An 18,954-nucleotide genomic window follows, 5' to 3' on the forward strand; every position below is an offset into this window, starting at 1 on the left:
CCTCCTCAATTTATAGAGGCCCTGCACAGCATCTTCACCATCTTTGGGTACCCCAGTTACATCCACAGTGACAGGGGGTCCTCGTTTATGAGCGCGGAGCTGCGGCAGTACCTTCTGGAGTGTGGTATTGCTTCAAGCAGGACCACCAGCTATAACCCACGTGGTAATGGGCAAGTCGAAAAAGAGAATGCCACTGTCTGGAAAGCGGTTACGCTTGCCCTCCGGTCCAAAGGTCTCCCCACCTCTCGCTGGCAGGATGTGCTCACTAGTGCCCTACACTCCATCCACTCCCTCCTATGCACTGCGACCAATGCCACTCCCCATGAAAGGATGTTCTCTTTCCCGAGGAAATCTGAGTAGGGTACGACCATACTGGCATGGCTCATGGTTCCTGGTCCAGTCCTTTTACGACGCCACGTCCGGTACTCAAAGAACGACCCTTCGGTTGACCAAGTGACTCTGCTCCATGCGAACCCTCATTATGGCTACGTTGAGTACCCAGACGGACGGAAGGACACAGTCTCGGTAAGGGACCTAGCCCAAGGCGGATCAGACGCAGCAGTGCCTTTAACCCAACCTACCCCTATTCCTTTTCCCCAGGTCATGTGCTTGAACAGAGGGACCAGCACCACTCCATCAGCTCAGGCCAGACTGTCGACAACGGCATTGGGGAATTGAGCGAAGCGTTGGCCGCACTCTAGAGGCCTGCCGGCGACACAACTCTGGCGACCCCAATCCTGGTGCCACGGCGGTCACACCGGATGGTCAGACCCTCTGACCGGTACAGCCCCTAACCTCCATTCACCCTGGGGTCGGTTCTCAAAGAAGGGGTGAATGTGATAGTACAGATTCTATAACCAATGTGTATATGTACATATGTACAGATGGTAGTGTAGGATGACTATGATTGGCTGAGAGCGTAGCCACACCTACTGGCAGGTCTTAAAGGATTGCTGCTAGCCAGACCAGGTCATTCTGGACTGGTCGACCTAATTGTGATATGCTCCAGTCTTTTAGTTAATAAAAGCCTTGGTTTGGATCAACAAGTCTTTGGTTCTTTTAACACGCATTACACTCCTTGTATGGGGAAAATAAATTTTAAAAAATGTATAAAAAGAATTGTATACCTCTGGCTTTCCCTTCCTGAAGTCAACAATCAGCTCCTTAGTTTTGGTGACATTGAGTGCAAGGTTGTTGTTGGTGCACCATTCAGCCAAGTTTTCAATCTCCATCCTCTATGCTGACTCATCCCCTTCCTTTATACAACCCACTACCATAGTATTGTCGGCAAATTTGTAGATGGTATTATTGTCAAACCGAACCACAGTCATAGGTATAAAATAAGTAGAGCAGGGGGCTAAAAAAAACAGCCTGTGGTGCTCCGGTACTGATGGAGATTGTGGAGGAGAAGTTCTTACCAATTCTGCGCTGATTTGGTCTGGAGGTGAGGAAATCCATGATCCAATTATACAGTGGGATGTTATCTCCAAGGTCTTGGAGTTTGTTGATCAGTTTTGAGGGGATGATGGTGTTAAATACCGAACTGTAGCCAGTAAAGTGAATCCTAATGTAAGCATCTTTGCTGACCAGGTGTTCCAGGGCTTTGTGTAGAGCCAGTGAGATGGCATCCAAATCTCCTCCTAAACCCTCGGCTTATGTGTTGAGCAGCCTATAAGGTAGGGCTAGGCTCAAGAGGAAAGCTATGTTATATATAAAGAAATACACATCTCCTTTAAACCTTTCCCTTCCCACCTTAAAGCTACACTCCCTAATATTTAATATTTCCACCCTGGATTAAAGATTCTGATTATCTACTATGTGTCTCATGATTTTATCAAGTGCCATTAGGTCTACACTCACCCTCTGATACACAAGAGAAACAATCTAAGTTTAACTTTCTTATCCCGATAGCTAATACTCTGATCCAGGCAACATCCTGAAGAACTTCTTCTGTATCCTCTCTACATCTTCCCTGTAGTATGCATATAATATACCAAATATTTTATGAAACTCCAACACCACATCTTAACTTTTATACATTCTCAATACCCTGACAGATGAAGACAAACTTGCCACATTCCTTCTCTACCCCCTATCTACTTGTGTTGTCATTTTCAGAGACCTATGGACCCCCCACTCCAAGATCTCTCTGTTCATTCACACACCTAAGCATCCTGCCATTTATTATGTACTCGCAATTGACTGGATTAAACTGCACCTAGCATTTCTCATTTCTGCTCCCATATTTCCATTCTATCATGTATTCTTTGACACCGGTCCTCAGCCCACTTACATTTTCATATAACACCACTGGTCACAGATCACCAACTTCCTTCTGCATTTTAAAACAAAAAAGTGCATATTATCAATTAAAAATGTATTTGAAAAAGAAATTGGGATCAGATTTGAGACTCCCTAAACAAAGTCAATTTGAAGATATAATAACAGATACATTTATTGTTAAGAAATTTATTACTAATATGTATATAAAATTACAATAGACCACAAAGAAAAAAGATTTATATAAATCAAAAATGCGATAGGAGAAAGATTTAAATATACACATTCAGGAGGAGATTTGGTCAAAATTATGTCAAGAAAATGTTACCAATACAGTAAATGTTAGATATCAAATGATTCAATATAATTTTCTTCTTCAATTATATTATATTCCATATAAGTTAAATGGACAACTCAATTACTCAAATAAGTGTTTTCGATGTATGAAAAAAATAGGGACTTTTTTGAAATCAGTATGGTCTTGTGAAAAAGTGGGATTTTTTTGGAATGAACTGAGTCTACTATTAGGACAAATTATGAAGATAAAGATACAAAAGGATCCAAGAATATTTTTACTTAGGGATAAATATGAAAAGGATACAAAATTGAAATTGGATAAATATTCAAGAAAAATGTTTAAGTATTGCGATAGCAACTGCAAAGAATTGCATAGCGATATCATGGAAAGATGATAAGGAAGTATTATTAACTAGATGGTAATAGTGAGATGCAAAATTGTATACCTTTGGAAAAATTACATATAGTTTAAGGAATAGAGTTGAAATTTTTTATAGTATTTGGAAACCATATATGGATTTTATGGATAATTTTCCAAACACCTCTTCTACCTTATCCACTCCTCTTAATTAGAAATTGTAATAATAATCAATAATTGTATATGCTAATATTGTATATAAAACAGTAGATGCTTTCTTCTTTTTGTTTTGAGAGGGAGGGGGATTGGGGAGAAAAATTACAAAAGTACTTTATTTGTATCATTGGACATGGATATTTGATCAATGTTTTATTCGTTGATTTTTTTTCTTCTATAATGATACAAATAAATAAAAAATTTAAAAAGTGAGGATGGGCAATTTTTGGTAAATTTTTTGAATATTTTATTTTTGATTTTCCAATCTTAAACTCAACATTTATCACCATTATCAGTATCAATGTTAACAGTATCAGCATTGACTACATTTTATACAGTTTTCTGCAGAGTTCAAGCTCTTTTTATCCTCCTTCCTCCCCAACCCTCACATTTAACACTTATCACGTAACTAACCACAGTTACATACATTCAAGACATTCACAACAAAGGTATGAAACATATATCTGGGTTTTATGGGTTTGTCACAACACGGCGGCCAGTGCTCAGGCTGTTTTCCCCCCACCACCGATTGAGGGATAGACAGGGAAGGTAGGGCAGCCAGGCGCGATGGTCCACAATATAATCATGCAATTTTTGGTAATCTGAATGTGCTTGTATGAGTAATGACAGTGATGTCAGAAGCCAAACTCTTCTGATGGATTTAACAACTTCTAATGCTGAATTATATTCTAATAATATAATTGCCACAGTTGGTGACAAGCATTACTGTGGGGGTACCAGTATGATAACTAACACAATGCTATAATGATCTGAGTGTTAATGAACTAGAGCACTCAGATAGAAAACAAATCCAGATTCATTTTGTGCTCCCTGCTGTGTTCATAAATGGCAATGCATGTGGTCCCTGATTAGATTTCAGATTTCTTGTCAGATGACATCACATACAATCCTGAGATTCCTTTTTCCTGCAGGCATGTCAGAATTACCACTAATTGGTAGTGCCAAAAAAATAAACTGTACACAGATTAAACATGTAAACAAACCCAGATAAAGAATGGAGACAAAATGAAATACCATTGAGTTCTATTCTGACAATGTCATGTGAGCAGCCACAGTTTCGGTCGGGTACCATCAGTCCTAATATGTCCTGATATGGTGAATGTGGCAATGCAGGTGGATCCCGACTTACGATGGGAACGTCTTCTGCCTCGTGTATCATAAATTGGGATCTATCTATATCGTTGTAAATGAAAGGATGAACACCAGGCAACCCCTAAAACCACCAATCACCCCCTGACCCATTGACAATCTTGCAATGGCTGAAAGGCGAGAGAACTACTTTATCGTCGGCCCAGGGGGACAGCCTAACTATGCATGTCAGAAGGAGCGCTTATTTGGTATCGTGGGTGACGACGGGAAGTGGCCCTCCTCAATGAACCGCAGACTCAGCCTCACTTGATCCTTTTTTTTGTCACTCTAGTTATCTTGAAATGTAATTTATAACAATATTTGCACTGTCATCCTGCCGCAAAACCACGTATTTCGTGACATGTCCATGCCAGTCATTTCTGGCTCTGTGTGAAGGAATGACTCCATTGCAGCGCCTGCTGTCAGTCACCCTCCTGCGCGCCCTCTGCACGGAATGGCCGGCAGGCACGCGGAGCGACACACGAGGGGGTGCGAGTGGGCCGGCGGCGCGCTCCGGCACCGCGCGGGTTAACCGGCTCCCGGGGGCCACACCGCCCCCGCGCGGCGCAGGAGCGGCGGGAAGCAGCGTCGTCGAGGTCGGGATCGTTTTGAGCTGTGGCCTGGTCAGCGCCCCAAAGCGTGGAAGAGCCGAGTAAGTAACCGTGACCGAGTTTTAGTCCGTCCGGTGTGACGAGGCGGCTTCGGGCCCAGTGCGGCTGAGGAGTCCACCGCGTTTTAGTTTGCCTTGCCTCTTTGCAGAGACCGCATTCGGAGGGGAAGATGTCCGGCGGCTACCGATGGGGAGGCTCCGGCGGCAGCGAGAGCCGCATCTACGTGGGGAACCTGCCGACCGACGTGCGGATCCGGGATATCGAGGACATCTTCTACAAGTACGGCAAGATTCGGGACATCGACCTGAAGAACAAACGCGGCTCCGCGCCGTTCGCCTTTGTGGAGTTCGAGGACCCGAGGTAAACGGCAGGGCCATGCCGGCCTGAGGCGGCACACCGGAGCGGGATAATCCCCCCCCCCCCCCCTACTCCCACCCCCACTCCGAACCGACAGCCCCCAGAGCCGGCCGCTCCCCCGCACCCGACTTCCCCAGAACCGGTTTGACCTGCAGGCCGCCTCCCTACTGGAGGGAGAATCCTGCTCATGACCCTTTCCCTCCTCTCTCAGAAACCTGCTGGTGCCCTTTCTCCAGCCGTCCGAAACTGGGTGATTGACTCGCTTCCCATTGCCTTTCAAAAATGCACCCCTCCCCTAGAAATAATGTATACTCTCCAATATCATCTCATTCCAATCCCCCACCTCAAAGTAAAATCCTGGTCCCTTTTTAAAATGTACCCCTCTCAAATCTGCCTCAATTTTAGTCCTAATGATCTCCCTGCCTCCAATCCCACACCACCTTCCTCCCTTCTCAAAATCTGTTAATTCCAACACAAATACAGTTCATCTACAGATCAAAATCCTGGTTGCATGACATTGATGCGAATTTAGATAGTAAATAATTTTAAGATGTAGCTCAGGATGATTTCAGTTTCCGATGTTCCTGCCAAAGTTCTTCAATCATGCAATTTATTTAAGAACATTAACATACATTCTAATATTTATAATTTATAAAGACCTGTACTGATTTGTTTTCATTAGCATTCTGAAATAATTTCAGAATATTCCTGAGAAGCCAAACTTATCCCATTTTCTCTTCAATTGAGTTTCTGTAGAAGAAAGTACCTGTGTTTTCCTTTAATATGGTGATTCGCTTTGAGGAGTGTGCAGTAAAGAAAAGCTGTTTACCTGGATGCCAAATAGCATTTAACTACTTCTCCCTTGCTAGGTTCCTGAACAGTTTGAAAATAATTCCTGACGTCGCAATAGTTTGCAGAAAGCTATTGTGTCCTGATGTGGGCAAGTACCACTAATTTTGGTGATTGTAGCACACATTGGGATTGAATTCTTAACCTTTTGTAATACATCTGCATCAATGCTCAGCTGGACAGAGGATCTATCTGGTGATCCATCAGAGAACTTCACATCTTGGCTCGATGTCTAAAATAGGTCTGTTCTCCTGGGTGCTAAAAATCTGAAAATGCCTTTAAAAAGAAAAAAACAGTCAAGGCTGGGGAATGTTCAAATTTTTGCACTGCAGGTGAGGTACAGCAGAAAGTGTTTGGGGCCAAAGTCTCTACCTTTAGAGTTAGAAATTAAATGAAAATTTGTGAATTCATACAATGGATTTTTTTGATTTAACAAAAAACTTCAGTTCCAATGGTAATTATTTGTTCTGGGTCAATATTTTCTGTGATAATTGTTACTTGCAACTTTTAAGTTTGTAATTTATCACTTTAGTTCCAATTAGAAAAGTTATTTAGTTGATGCTATGATAGAAGTATTAATAACTTTTCATGCAAACTTTTAACAGCCAATTAGTTTCTTCTAGTTATGTGGCGCTTTGGCATTTCTCAAACTTGCAAGGTGATTCACATGTAATTCATTATACTATTCAGTACTATTATGTAATAGTATACAATTCCAGAAATAGTAATAATGAGACTCACTAGCTAATCCTTTTCAAGGCAAATATGTTTTAAGTGTTGGCCATGGCACTGAGGATGTGCTTTGCTCTTTAAGTGTTGTCTTTGATTCATCTAAGCACTGGAACTGGCAAATGGAAGTTTCTGCTTGTTATAAACCTGAGAATGCTATTTCCCAAGAATATCTTTGTACATGATGTGAAGTTCTGCAGTGGAGCATTAACTTTGAGCTCAGGTAAGATTGTTAGCATCAGTCAGAGTTGTAATTATGATCCCTCTCAAACAGGGATAAAACAGTCTTAAACTTTGCAACACAAAAGAAGCATAGTATTTAATCCATTTTTCAAATTGTCCAAATTTGTGCATCTGGTTAGTTTTCTCCCCATAACTTTGCAACATTTTCTTGAAATGCGTGTTCAAATACTTTTATGAAAGTGCCTATGGAATTCTACAATCCTTTGGTGTAAAAATTGCAAACATTGCTCTTTCCCTGTTCCTTAAAGTTATTTTGAATCTCTGATTTCATTAAAGCATTCCTAAATTAAGGAGAAAAATCTTGGGCTGGTTGGGACAAAATCTCGCTAATCTCAGGTGGTGATTAGAAAAACTGATGCACACAATCATATGGTCACCAAGTTAACAAAATTCCACCACCAAATATCAATGAGATAATTAAAGAATAAAAACTGAACCTTGGAACAGAAGCTGCTGAAAAGTGATCAGCTGATAGTTAAACACATCTGAAATCTAATTTCAGTAGGTTGAGAGCATTCTATATCCAAATACTGTGAGTGGGGTGGGGGTGCATTCAAGTTAAATTGTCTGTAATTTGACATTTGCAGATAAGCACAGGAGTTTGTGCATGTCACTTGCATAAAAATCAACTTCCAAAAGTAAGATCGGGTTCAACTCTTCGTGTTGACTTCTGGACTGTATTGAAAGTGAATTTGATGAGATTTAAATAATAGTCTCAGATCCACATATTGCAGGGAGCTCTTTGAAGATCTAACTTCATAAATGTGGAGTTTAAAAAGATGGTCCTTCACTGGGGGCTGAGATTGGCTTACTTGTATCATTTGAAGACTACTATCCCTTGGATGTGGTGGGTAAATGAAATGGGGAAGCCATGTACTTTTATCTCTTGACAGTGTCTGGTTTCGACTGTTTCACCCCAGTATTCACATCAGTGCATCTCAAGTTGACCATTTCTGACAACTTGATAATGATGAGAGTACAGATGTATTAAGCAGCCAAGCAAAATTCATTAATTACATTAGTATAAATTAAATTACCACTGCCAAGATAGAGAAAGAGACCAAGAAAAAGTTAGTAAATAAATATTCACAGTTGCAGATAGTGGTGGTGTGGGGGGGGGGGGGGGGGGGGGGGGGAGAGAGAATAAAATTTTCAGGAGTGCAGACAGATCTTTAGGTAATCCTGGAGAAGATTATGGTTAGGGTTAATGAGGTATGGGGAGATTCAAGAGCCTGATAGTTAAGGAGGGGAGTGGGGGATTGTTCTTCAACCTAGAGTTACTGAACTTCGGGTTTCTGTAACTTTTGCCTAAAGGTAGCAGCAGAAAAAATTGTGACCAGGGAGATGGGAATCTTTATGATGTTGGCTTTCTTCATGTAGTCTTACGGGTGTTTTCAGTAGTGGGAAGTCAGTGCCTGTGATGGTCTTGGTGAGATTTGGAACTTTCTGCAGTCTTCTACGTTCCTGGGAACTTCTGTTTTCAAACCAGGTGCACTTGTAGAAGTTCAATGGAGTATTCGGCATGCCAAATCACCTCTGACTTCTTAAAAAGAATCAGAATTTATTGTCATTAACACGTCACAAAAATGGTTGTTTTGCGGCTGCATCACAGGAGGGGAATACCATTTACAGTGGTATGCAAAGGCTTGGGCATGCCTGGTCAAAATTTCTGTTGCTGCGAATAGTTGAGTAGACTATTAACATCTCCAAAAGTCATAAGGTTAAATATAACCATTCTTTTCAAAATTTTAAGCAAGATTAATGTATTTTATTTTATACAATTTTAGATTGGGGGGGGGAAAGAAAAGGAGCACCATGGAAAAGTTTGGGCACTCCAAGAGATTTGAGGTCTCCAATAACTTTTACCAAGGTCTCAGACCTTAATTAACTTGTTAGGGCTTGTTCACGGTCATTATTAGAAAAGGCCAAATGATGCAAATTTCAAAACTTTATAAATACCCTGACTCCTCAAACCTTGTCCCAACAATCAGCAGCAGCTCCTTTAAGCAGCTGTCTAGCTCTCTGAAAATTAAAATAAATGATGCCCACAATGCAGGAGAAGGCTAGAAGAAGATAGCAAAGTGTTTTCAGGTGGCCATTTTGTCAGTTCATAATATAATTAAGAAATGGCAGTTAACAGGAACCGTGGGAGGAGTCACGTGATGGGAGAGTGGCTGGTAGGGGAATACCAGCCCTCCAGAAAAGAAGAAATAAAGTGAAGAAAATACAAAGTTCAAGAAACACAAAACATAACAAATAAAAGATAAAATTGTAGAGAAAAGAAAGAAAATGGCATCCAAGAAGGAAAAAGTAAAAACAACGGGGGGAAAAAAAGAAAAGACGCCTGAAGAAAAAAGAGAAGGCCTTACCTGCATGAAGAAACAGGGAGCCGTCACCAAGGTTGGTGATGACCCCCTCCCCCCCGCTGGATTGCAAAAATGGCTCTTTGAGCCAAACAAAAGTGTGCAACTGCGCATGTGCAAGGAATCGCGCATGCACTGTGTGCTCACTAAGGAAAAGGAGAACACCGACGGGAGGGGGGCCCAGCTGAGGAGCGGACAAACACAGCACGACCAGCTGAGGGATGCCGTAAACCAGGGCTCTCAGCTGGAAGAAGAGGAAAGCGACAGGAAAGGAAGTGATAGGAAAGAAGAACAGCAGCAGGAGGCTCAACAGATGAGTAGCCCAGAAGAAGAGGACCAACAGCAAGAAGCCAAGCAAGAAGAAGCCCAGCCAAGTGAGGGAAGCAACTCACCAGGAAAGTCAGAAGAGACACAGATACAAGGAAGAGAAGAAGAAGACCTAGATCTGCACAGAGAAATAGAAGGTAAAATAGATGGACAGAATATAGATTTAAAAAATTTCAAGAACAAATGAGAGCATTAAAAGAATGGTTGACATTAGAATTTAGTGAAATGAAAAGTACAGAAGAAAAAGTGAGTAGAATAGAGCTGGTCATGACAGAAATAGGGAAAAGATAATAAAATGTAGAAGAATGAGAAACAGCTGTAGAAATGGAAGTGAATGACTTAAGAAGAAAATTGGAAGAAAGTGACAAAAAAGTTAAAGAGTCACAAGAGTTGTTAGCTCAGAAAATTGACATGATGGAAAATTACAGTAGGCAAAACAACATAAAGGTAGTGGGCCTAAAGGAAGATGAAGAAGGCACAGATATGAAGGAATTTATAAAAGAATGGATCCCAAGGTCCTGGGAATGACAGAAATACAGGAAGGAATGGAAATAGAAGGGGCACACAGAACACTAGCTCCAAAACCACAGACACATCAAAAACCAAGATCCGTTTTAGTAAAATTTTTGAGCTATACAACAATAGAAAATATACTGGAGCGGGCAAAGAATAAAATTAGAGAAGACAAAAAAACCATTGAAATACAAGGGTCAAAAAATATTTTTTTACCCAGACATAAGTTTTGAACTCTTAAAGAAGAGGAAGGAGTTTAATACAGCAAAATTGATCCTATGGAAAAAAGGTTATAAATTTATGTTAAGATATCCAGCTGTGCTTAAAATATTTATACCCAGGGAGCAAAACAGACTGTTCTCGGATCCGGAGGAAGCACGAGAATTTGCAGAATGCCAGCAGGACAGAAGGAGAGATGAAGAGATGTAACAAGAATGAAGAACATTTTTACATCTTTATATGTATGTGTAAGAACTAAAGAAGGGAAAGAAAAGGGAACAAAGGAAGTAAGGGGGGGAAAAAAGAGGGTGAGCTTTGTTATATGTGAAGAAAAAAGTTTTCTGGAGGGGGTTGGGTGGGAGAGAATAACCGTCACTGCGAAATCAGTTGACGCTTGCGAGCAGGTTTACAGTCCAAATGGAGAGATGAGTTGTGGTTGCCGGGCAAGGGATAAGGGACAACTCAGAGAGGGGGGGGACATTTGGGGTTAAAGGAATATTAGATGTGGGAGTTGAAGTATTTTATTTTTTAAATGTGTTATCATACATTGAGTTCAAAAAGGGGAAACAGATGAAAAGGGGGATGGTGGTGGTGAGGAAGCGGAAATGAGGTGTTAACGGGATATGAGATGGCCATGTTGAACTATATGACTATAAATATTAATGGAATACATAACCAAATCAAAAGGAAGAGGCTATTAAATTTCCGGAAAAAATAGACATAGCATTTGTGCAGGAAACGCATCGAACTGAAGTGGAAAATAATAAATTAAGGAGCGACTGGGTAGGGCACGTAGTGGCAGCATCATATGATTCAAAAGCTAGAGATGCAGCTATATTAATTAATAAAAATGTACCAATCAAAATAGAGGAGGAAATAATAGATCCAGCAGGGAGGTATGTAATGATAAAGTGTCGGATATATTCAGAATTTTGGAATTTGCTCAATATATATGCACCTAATGAAGAGGATCAAAAGTTTATGCAAGATATTTTTTTGAAAATTGTAGCTACGCAGGGAAATATATTGATAGGAGGGGATTTTAACCTTAATTTGGATCCACTGTTGGATAAAACTGGTCAAAAGACTAGCAAAAAGAATAAAGTGGCCAAATTTATGGTTAAATCAATGCAGGAAATGAAATGTGGATATATGGAGGAGGCAGCACCCAAGGGAGAAGGAATACTCATATTATTTGAGTAGGCATAAAACATGCTCGAGGATTGATATGTTTTTGTTGTCAGCCCATATTCAAGGGAGAGTTAGGAAAACTGAATATGAAGCTAGATTGCTATCTGATCATTCACCCCTGTTATTAGCAATGGAACTGGAGGACATCCCATCAAGAACATATAGATGGAGGTTAAACTCCATGCTACTTAAAAGGCAGGAATTTAGAGAGTTTATTGAACGCCAAATTAAAACATATTTTGAAATAAAAACGGAATCAGTGAAAGTCAAATTTATATTATGGGATGCAATGAAAGCTTTCATTAGAGGGCAGATAATAAGTTGTGTAACTTAGATGAAAAAGGACTACAATCAGGAAATAGAACAGTTGGAAAGGGAGATACTAAGTACAGAAAAAGAACTAGCCACAAGGGATGATATAACAAAAAGAAGAGAATTGACATACAAAAAAAATAAAATATGAAACATTACCAATGTATAAGGTGGAGAAGAACATAATGAAAATAAGGGAAAAGTATTATGAGCTAGGATAAAAAACACAAAATATTAGCCTGGCAACTTAAAACAGAACAAGCTAAAAGAACTGTATTGGCATCAAGGAAAAAGGACAAACAAATTACATATAATCCAATAGAGATTACTGAGAACTTTAAGGAATTTTATGAACAATTATACCAAACTGAGAACGAGGGGTAAGATGATAAAATAGAAGTTTTTAGCTAAAATTGAACTGCCGAAATTGCAAGAAGAGGAACAAAATAAACTGATAAAACCATTTGAAATAGAGGAAGTACAGGATATATTAAAAAAGCTGCCGAACAATAAAATGCCAGGAGAGGATGGATTCTCAACAGAATTCTATAAAACATTTAAAGAGATATTAATTCCACCTCTCCTGGAAGTAATGAACCAGATAGAAGAAACACAAAACTTGCCAGATTCATGTCTTCTTCTTTGGCTTGGCTTCGCGGACGAAGATTTATGGAGGGGGGTAAAAGTCCACGTCAACTGCAGGATCGTTTGTGGCTGACAAGTCCGATGCGGGACAGGCAGACACGGTTGCAGGGGAAAATTGGTTGGTTGGGGTTGGGTGTTGGGTTTTTCCTCCTTTGCCTTTTGTCAGTGATTCATGTAAGACAGCAATAATTACAGTAATATCAAAGGCGGGGAAGGATCCATTAACACCAGCATCATATAGACCAATATCTCTACTTAACTCAGATTATAAGATAATAGCAAAATTATTAGCAAACAGATTGACTGACTGCGTACCAAAAATAGTAAAACCAGATCAAACTGGATTTATTAAGAAAAAACAGATAGCAGATAATGTCTGTAAATTTATTAATCTAATTCATGCAGTTCAAGGAAATAAGAAGTCAACACTGGCTGTAGCTTTAGACACAGAAAAAGCCTTTGACAGGGTAGAATGGAATTATTTATTCAAAGTATTACAGAGGTTCAACCTACCAGTAAAATGCTTTAATTAGATTAAAGCATTATATAATGGACCATTGGCGAAGGTAACAGTAAATGGATATGTATCAAACCAATTTAAATTAAGTAGGTAAACTAGGCAGGGATGTCCACTATCTCCCTCACTGTTCTCTTTAGCAATAGAACCATTGGTAGAACTGATAAGAACAGAAAATAAAAGGGATAAAAATAAAGGAGTATAAAATCAGTTTATTTACAGATGACATCATAGTATACTTAACAGAACCAGAAATATCAATAAAAGAACTACATAAGAAATTGAAGGAGTATGGAGAAATATCGGGGTACAGATCAACGCAAATAAAAGTGAAGTGATGCCAATGAGTAATGCGGATTATACAGAATTTAAAAAGGAATCACCATTTAAATGGCAAACACAAGCAATCCGATACATAATTACAAAATAATTTAAGTCACTTGTACAAATTAAATTATCAGCCACTAATAAAGAAATTGCAGGAGGACTTAAAACATTGTAAAGAATTACTGCTAACGTTGATAGGGAGGGTAAATTGCATTAAAATGAATGTCTTCTCAAGGATACAATACTTATTTCAATCGTTACCAATTCTCTTAACGGAGAAATTATTTAATGAACTAAAGAGAATAATAAGGAAATTTTTATGGAAAGGGGGGAAACCGAGGGTAGCGTTTGTTAAATTAACAGAGAGGTACAACCAAGGTGGTTTGCAGTTACCAAACTTTAAAAATTATTATAGAGCAGCACAATTAAGGTATATCAGATTTTTAACAGACAAGGGAAAAACCAGATTGGACTAAAATAGAGCTAGATAAAAAAGGGGAGAAGGTACTGGAACATATACTTTATAACCATATACAGCACAGAACAGGCCAGTTTGGCCCTACTAGTCCATGCCAGAACAAATCCCCACCCTCCTAGTCCCACTGACCAGCACCTGGTCCATACCCCTCCAATTCTCTCCCCTCCATGTAATTATCCAGTCTTTCCTTAAATGTAAATAACGTCCTTGCTTCAACCACCTCTGCCGGAAGCTTATTCCACATCCCAACCACCCTTTGCTTGAAGAAATTTTCCCTCATGTTCCCCTTATAATTTTGCCCCTGCAATCTCAAACTATGGCCTCTGGTTTGAATATGCCCCACTCTAATTGAAAAAGCCTATCCACGTTGACCCTCTCTGTCCCTTTTGAAATCTTGAACACCTCCATCAAATCCCCCCTCAATCTTCTATGCTCCAGAGAAAAAAGCCCCAGGCTGCTCAACCTTTCTCTTTAACTCAAACTCTGACATCCTGTCAACATTCTCGTGAACCTTCTCTGCACTCTCTCTATTTTGTTTATATCCTTCCTATAATTCGGTGACCAAAACTGCACACGGTATTCCAAACTTGGCCTCACCAATGCTTTGTACAATTTCATCATAACATCCCAACTCTTGAATTCAGTACTCCGATTTATGAAGGCCAACATTCCAAATGCCTTCTTCACCACTCTATCTACCTGAGTATCAACTTTGAGGGTACTATTTACCATAATTCCTAAATCCCTTTGTTGCTCTGCATTCCTCAATTGTCTACCATTCAATGTATATGACATATTTAGATTTGCCTTTCCAAAATGCAACACTTCACACTTATCTGTATTAAATTCCATCAGCCATTTCTCAGCCCACTCTTCTAGCTCTCCTATATCTCTTTTTAAGCTACTGTAATCTTCCTCACTGTCCACAATACCACCAATCTTTGTATCATCTACAAACTTACTAATCCAGTTTACCACCCGTTCTTCCAGATCATTAATATATATAACAAACAATAGTGGACCCAGGACTGATCCCTGAGGAACTCCACTAGTCACTGGCCTCCAATTTGACAAACAATTTTCTACCAGTACTCTCTGACACCTCCCATCCAACCATTGCTGAATCCATTTCACTACCTCCTTATTTATACCTAATGCCTCCACCTTTTTTCCTAACATCCTTTGGGGAACTTTGTCAAAAGCTTTACTAAAGTCTAAATAGACAACATCCACAATCTTGTTTGTAACCCCCTCGAAAAACTCTATAATGTTTGTTAAGCATGATCTACCCCTGACAAAACCATGCTGAATACTTCCTATCAATCCCTGTGATAGGAAGTGGTCTAAGTGGGATGAAAAGCTGGTACGATATAAAAGCTCACCAGTATTGCATCATTTACTCAATATATGGAAGAAGATTCATTTAGAAAGGAAAAAAAACAAATTACCAAATACCAAAATTATTATTGACGCAAAATCAGCTAATCCCTTTTATAGTAGATAATCTTTCCTTTCGAGAATGGGAGAGAAAAGGAATTAAAAGAATAGAAAATTGTTTTTTGGGAAATAATTTATTAACATTTGAACAAATGAAGTACAAATATGGAATAACTAATGGTACAATATTTGCATACCATCAACTTAAAGCCTACTTAAAGGACGAATTGGGAAACAGACTGAGATTACCAGAAGGAAGCAGCTTTTAATATGTGATTACAGACACTAAGATTTATAAGGAAAATGTACATCAAGCTACAAGAGAAGGAAAATGATGAATTAAGCTATAAACCCAAACAAAAGTGGGAAAAAGATTTAAACATAAAGATAAAAAATGAAACATGGGAAAAGTTGTGCTCTGGAACTATGAAGAATATAATAAACACAAGGTTACGCATGATACAGTATACTTGGTTACACAGGTTATATATCATGCCCCAAAAGTTAAAAAAAAAAATGGGATCCAACAGTATCAGATAGATGTTTTCGCTGTAAGAAGGAAATGGGAACATCAGTACATGCAATTTGGGCATGTGAGAAAGTTTTGGGAAGATCTAAATCAGGTATTAAATAAAATCACAAAAAACAACATACCAAAAAAATCCAGAGATCTTTCTTCTAAGTAATATAAGAAGTAAAGAATTAGGCCTCAAACTGGATGAAGCGCAAAAAAGATTTATTATGATAGCCTTGGCTTTAGCAAAAAAAATGTATAATGTCAACTTGGAAATCAGAAGAGAGCCTGAGAATACAGCAGTTACATGGAAATGAATAAATGTATTCCATTGGAAAAAATAACATATAATTTAAAAAATAAAGTCACATTATTTGAGCAAATTTGTGAGCCATACATGGAACATAACAGAGAGGGCTTGCCTCGGACCTCCACCCCACCCCCTAAAGTGATAAGACAAAATACTTAATCCAGTGGGTAAAAGTAGATGACACATTTTTCTGGTTTATTTTCATTGTGTGATGACATTGTTTAATGGTTTTATTGTATTGTATATGTTTAATGGGTTTGGAGGGGGGTGGGAAGGGGGGAGGGAAGGTAGGGGTGAAAAAAGGAGAGAAAAGGCCACTGTGTATATTAAAGAGGGAAATGTTTGTATGTATTTTGATTGATATGGTTCACAGTGTGAAAATTTAAAAAAAAATCAGGAACCGTGGAGGTCAAATTGAGGCCTGGAAGACCAAGAAATTTTTACGAGAGAAATGCTTGTAGGATTGCTAGAAAGGCAAACCACCATTTGCCTACAAAAGACTTTCAGGAAGATTTCGCTGTTCTACTGTGCAGCAACACCTGCACAAATATGACCTTGAAGGAAGAGTCATCAGAAGAAAACCTTTGCTGCATCATCTCCACAAAATTCAGCGACAAAAGATTGCAAGCCTGATGCATTTTGGAAGCCCTGTGGACTGATGAAGTTAAAATAGAACTTTTTGGCTGCAATGAGCAATGGTATGTTTGGAGGATAAAAGGATGCAGAATTTCATGAAAAGAACACCTCTCCAACTGTTAAACATAGGTGTGAATCGATCACGCTTTAAGCTTGTGTTACAGCCAGTGACGGGAACATTTCACTGGTAGAGGGAAGAATGAATTCATTTAAACACCAGCAAATTCTGGAAGCAAACATCACACCGTCTCTAAAAAAAAGTTGAAGGTGAAAAGAAGATGGCTTCTACAACAGGATAATGGACCTAAGCATACCTCAAAATCCATAATGGACTACCTCAAGAGGCACAAGCTAAAGATTTTCCATGGCCCTTGCAGTCCCCCGGACTAGACAACATCGAAAATCTGTGGATAGACCATAAAAGATCAGTGCATGCAAGACAGCTCAAGAATCTCATAGAACCTGAAGCCTTTTGCAAGGAGGAATGGGTGAAAATCCCCCAAATAAGAATTGAAAGACTTTTAGTTGGCTACTGAAAGCTCTTAAAAGTTGTGATACTTTCCAAAATGGGTGTTACTAAGTACTGTAATAACCACTCAAACTTTTCCTTCGGCCCCTTTTCCTTTTTTGTTGAAAATTTAAAAGATGGAAAGAAAAGTAATCTTACTTAAAATATTAAAGCGTTGTGTCATCTTTAACTTTACGCCTTTTGGAAATCAGGTAATCTTTTACTTAGCTATTCACAGGAACAGAAATTTTGATCAGAGCTGCCCAAACATTTGCATACCACTGTATATAAACCACCTTACAAATAAAAAAATAGTGCAAGAAAAAGTCAAGGTAAGGCATTGTCTGCAGTTCATTATTTATTTTTCATTCAGGAATCTGATGGCAGAGTTGAAGAAGCTGTCCTTGTGCTGCTGAATGCTTGTCTTCAGACTCCTGTACCTTTTCCTGATTGTAGCAGAATGAAGAGGGCATGTCCTGGGATGCTTGGGGTGGGGGGGGGGGTGGAATCCTTGAGTATAGAGGCTGCTTTCTTAAGACATCACCCCTTGATGGAGTGAAGACTATTGCCCATGATATTGCAGGCAAATTACACGAGTTTTTTCTTGTCCTGAGATTTGGCATCTCCTTACCAGATAATGATGCAACCAGCCAGAATGCTCCCCACAGTCCACGTGTAGAAGTTTTAGAGAGTCTTCAGTTACATGCTGAATCTCCTCAAACTCCTCACAAAGTATAGTTGCTGGTGAGCCTTCTTCATGATTGCATCGAAATGGAGGTTCCAGAACAGATCCTCTGAGATGTTGATGCTCAGGGATTTGAAGTTTTTGACCTTCTCCACAGCTCATTCCTCAATGCGTTCGTGTTCTGATTTCCTCCTGAAGTCCACAGTTATCTCTGGTTTTGCAAATGTTGAGTGCAAGATTGTTGGTGTGACACCACTCCGCTAGCTGATCAGTCTTCCTCCTGTACACTTCCTTCATAACATCTGTGATTTTGCTGACAACCGTGATGTCATTGGAAAATTTGTAGATAGCATTGGAATTGTCCCTCGCCACACCATCATGGGCATAGAGTGACTAGAGCAGAGGACTAAGCATGCATTCTTGAGGTGTGGCTGTGTTGATCAACAGTGAGGAGGAAACATTGTTTCTTATTCATACTGACTCTGGTCTTCTGATTAGGAAGTCAAGAATCCAGTTGTACAGGGTATGCAGAAAACTAGGGTTTGGAGCTTGTTGACCAGCACTAAGGGAATAATGGTATTGAAGTCTGAGCTGTAGTCAATGAAGGGGAGCCATATGTCTCAGTTGTGTTTTCCAGCTGATCCAGAGCTGAGTGAAAAGCTGTGGAGTGATTATGATGGTAGGCAAATTGCAGTGCGTTGAACTTGGGTATATGTTAATTCTAGTCACAACCAACCTCAAAGCATTTCATTACAAAGTCATTAGTGCTGCTGGGCGATAGTCATTGAGGGAGCACACTGCTCTTGTTGGGCACCAGGATGTTTGATGGCCTTTTGAAGCAGATGGGAACCTCTGACTTCAACAGTGAGAGATTGAAAATGTC

The 18,954-nt window shown here is 39.5% G+C and overlaps 2 protein-coding genes across 5 annotated transcripts in view; one reads left to right on the top strand and one right to left on the bottom strand.

Annotated features, from left to right (window-relative positions):
• The window catches only part of LOC138761214 (serine/arginine-rich splicing factor 1B-like), a 79,993-nt gene that overhangs the window by 43,766 nt on the left and 17,273 nt on the right, over nt 1-18,954 (top strand). Inside the window, exons 1-2 of one of the 2 annotated variants that reach the window (XM_069932977.1) lie at nt 4,773-4,952; nt 5,060-5,271. In XM_069932977.1, the coding sequence (XP_069789078.1) occupies nt 5,081-5,271 (191 nt within the window). In that variant the 5' untranslated portion in view covers nt 4,773-4,952; nt 5,060-5,080. Of the gene's footprint in view, nt 1-4,772; nt 4,953-5,059; nt 5,272-18,954 lie in introns of those variants that run through there. The other variant, XM_069932976.1, reaches the window with a different exon arrangement.
• The window catches only part of gatc (glutamyl-tRNA amidotransferase subunit C), a 42,847-nt gene continuing 29,248 nt past the window's right edge, over nt 5,356-18,954 (bottom strand). Inside the window, exons 5-6 of one of the 3 annotated variants that reach the window (XM_069932978.1) lie at nt 12,638-12,815; nt 5,356-8,632 (exon numbers count right to left, since the gene is read on the bottom strand). In XM_069932978.1, coding sequence (XP_069789079.1) covers nt 12,682-12,815 — 134 coding nt within the window. In that variant the 3' untranslated portion in view covers nt 5,356-8,632; nt 12,638-12,681. The remainder of the gene's footprint in view (nt 8,633-12,637; nt 12,816-18,954) is intronic. The other 2 variants (XM_069932979.1, XM_069932982.1) reach the window with 2 other exon arrangements.

The sequence above is a fragment of the Narcine bancroftii genome, chromosome 4 (genome assembly GCF_036971445.1).
Source record: "Narcine bancroftii isolate sNarBan1 chromosome 4, sNarBan1.hap1, whole genome shotgun sequence".
Lineage (NCBI taxonomy): Eukaryota > Metazoa > Chordata > Chondrichthyes > Torpediniformes > Narcinidae > Narcine > Narcine bancroftii.